Raw genomic sequence first — 3,127 nt, 5'->3', positions numbered from 1 at the left:
CTAAAAAAAAAAAAAAAAGGAAAAAAAAATTCCTATTAAACTTTTATCGCCTCACCAGGTTGTTCCATTAAAGACAGGATGTTACGATGTAATTAAAACGGACGATTCGTCGACTAATAGTCTTCATAATTCCAATGGTGCGATGAGAGAAGGGCGAGAGAGAGAGAAAGAGAGAGAAAGAAAAAAGAAAGAAAGAAAAAGAGAATAAAAAAAATATAAAAGTGAAGGGAAAGCGGGTGGGAACGAATTAACGCGCAATTGTAGCATGTATTCGAGCGAGCTGTGAAAGGGAAGGGAGGAGGGGGAGGGGAGGGTTTAGCTTGAGCGGCGGTCGGACAGAGAAAATGGCCGGGAGCAACTAGCACCTGGAATCGGTCATAAAACGTAACTTCATTAACCCGATTAGCACAGAGCCGGCTCTGGAACAGGGGTTTTCGAGATACCCGCCGCGAAATTCACTCCGGTAAGCTTGGCTGTCGGCGAGGGTTAGCTTGGTTGCGGCGCGAGGGATGCCGCGCTCGCTTGTTTTCACCGGATATCTCGTGACGCGTAAACCCGAGTTCCAAAATCTAATCGATATTCTATTGCAAAGCAAACACCTGTGAATACAGAATCGGTGAGCTACCACCCTTCCGACCATCGTTCGTTCGATTTTCTTTCTTTCTTCTTTTTTTTTTTTATTTTTATGCGAAGGGGGATGTCGATGTATTGTTGTCATGCAAATTGGAACGGTAACCTGTGAATCGAGATGGCGAGAGTTGCATGACAATGCGAGCCGATCCGCGACTTTTGAGACTAATTGTGGGTGTCTGGCGGTTTGATGGGAGGAGGAACTAGAAAGAATTTGAAAAAGATTGTGAATAGAGTTTGAAATATTAGGGATTTAAACGAAAAATATTAGATCGATTTTAAAATATTTTTTTGTTTAAATAAATGTATTAATTAATATAATATAATTGAAGAAATAAAATATTGATGAATTAAAATGAAAAATTAATTAATACGGAAATAATTTTTTCAAAGAAAATTTATCATTTAATTGTTATGTAAAATAGTAATAATTATGAAATAATAATATTACTTAATAATTCATTTAATATACATTGAAAATTCTTTTTAATCTCTAATGGCTAAAATAAAAATGATTTTAAATAAACTATAAACTATTTCTTTTTCTATAATAAGATTGAAATTTTTAATTTTATAAAAAATTAAATTATATTATTATATAAATTATAATAGTATTTAATAATTCGTATAATATTCATAAATATAAATAGTTTACTGGTTTAACATTAAACACTTAATATTAAACTAAAATTTTAATTCTTCTTTACATTATATGATACTATTAATAAAGGAACACTATTCAAATTAGTAATAAAATTACAAAATTTCATTATCAGTGAATTCAGTGTTCCTTAATAAAATAAATTATTCACTAAAATCAATCAAAATGTAACCAATGGTCGTATGTATTCTCAAAAACACTCTTTAATCTCTCTTCTTCCTTACTTCTCCTTTTATAGTTATATTTCTACTCCATTGCGGATCGACGAAATCGAAAAGACCATTTCCACAAAAATAGGTGAAAGTTCAAGAGTCGAAAGAGCAATTTTCTCTCAAACGTGGGGCGCAAATACACAGGAGACAAACAGGACATAGAATTAAATCCGTATTTGCTAGCAAACAGGAAACGGACGTGCTTTCGAAATTGAATACGTGGCGTATATATCGATCGTGGTGATGTTTCGTAGTCGGATACGATGCTATTCTGCGCGATCCACTTGAGAAAATCGGCTGGTTTAATTAATAATATGACGGTAATTTTATTGGAGCGATGATTCGCTCTAATAACACAGCTTTATTGTTAGAATTGGAGCAAACCGCTTGATAACACGCGAATGTGATTTCTAAGAATATTGAACGGAAATTTTGAAAACAAAAATATTAGAACCAATTGTCTAGATTGATGTAAAACAAAGAAATTCCTTTAACGCTTTCAAGATTTCAAGCTTTTCTAAAATTTAACACTCCAAGTATATCTTAAACATGTTAGAAATACGTTAAAATTAATATTGAAAAATTTTATTAAATATTAATATATTTGAGATCATCGATGTGTATGTTATAAATTTGCTATTCATAAACTTTTCTAAAAAGTGTGAAATGTAAGAAAAAGTTTTCTATATATCCATTTTCTTTTCACAAATACAAGTATCATTCTCGATAAAATCATCGAGAATCATTATGAAAATTTTTGCATTTTTTGTTGTACATTTACAACTTTATTTTTTATATTCGTCGAATATTTATTATTCTCGCCGAAAATCCACTTTGATTTTTCTTACAATTTTAAATGTAATATGTACTAAAATAATTTTAATAATAATAATAATAATTTAATGGAAAGATTTCACGAGACACATTACGAAAAATGAATAAGACATTGATAATACTCAATACTTTTGAATTATTCTAATAACTTCGAGATATTTTTAAAAATTGTCAATCTACATACCTGATCGATCTCATATCTAATCTAATCGATTTCATCCTTCCCATTCACGTATTAAAAACACATCTCTGATAACAGCACAGCATCGAGGTGGTCTAGACAGCGGGGCAAGAATGTTACAGAGTGGATCAGGGGAGAGTACTCGACGCCATTTTACTTTACTTACACCGTTCCCTTCACAAATGATATATAAAAGCGGCTATTTTTCCGCGTATCCGCTACACACCGAATAATATGACGTTGGCTGGCGCACGAATGCAGCAGCAACCCTCGACAGCCTCGCGGATCGAGCGAAATCTTTTTCTGCCTTCCCTGACCAGTATGCTCTGCTCGAATGCAGAGCATAGAGACGCGGCCTATAAAAGCACCCCTGCATTTATACACGCGGCCTAATATCGCTGAGTGCCCTGCTCCCTCGCTGCTATCTCCCTCCCCCACGCCCCTCCCCTGTCTCGTCGACCTCTCGTGCCTCGTGTTTCCCCGGTTGAATATTAAAAAAAAGCCTACCACCGGCCCTCGCCTGGTGGTCCTCGTGCACAGACCTGAAGAAGCACTTCCTGTCGCCGCCGTACTCGTTGTCCGTGGAGGCTGGACGGAACGCGGAACTCC

At 35.0% G+C, this 3,127-nt stretch overlaps 1 protein-coding gene across 1 annotated transcript in view; it reads left to right on the top strand.

Annotated features, from left to right (window-relative positions):
• LOC102671484 (netrin receptor UNC5B-like) overlaps window positions 1-3,127 on the top strand; it is a 14,007-nt gene that overhangs the window by 5,820 nt on the left and 5,060 nt on the right. Inside the window, exon 4 of the mRNA XM_031509874.1 lies at window positions 3,031-3,117. Coding sequence (XP_031365734.1) covers window positions 3,031-3,117 — 87 coding nt within the window. The remainder of the gene's footprint in view (window positions 1-3,030; window positions 3,118-3,127) is intronic.

This window comes from Apis dorsata, unplaced genomic scaffold (assembly GCF_000469605.1).
Source record: "Apis dorsata unplaced genomic scaffold, Apis dorsata 1.3 scaffold_189, whole genome shotgun sequence".
Classification (NCBI taxonomy): domain Eukaryota; kingdom Metazoa; phylum Arthropoda; class Insecta; order Hymenoptera; family Apidae; genus Apis; species Apis dorsata.
The sequence above is the reverse complement of the archived record's forward strand: the minus strand, read 5'-3'. Positions and strand labels throughout refer to the sequence as shown.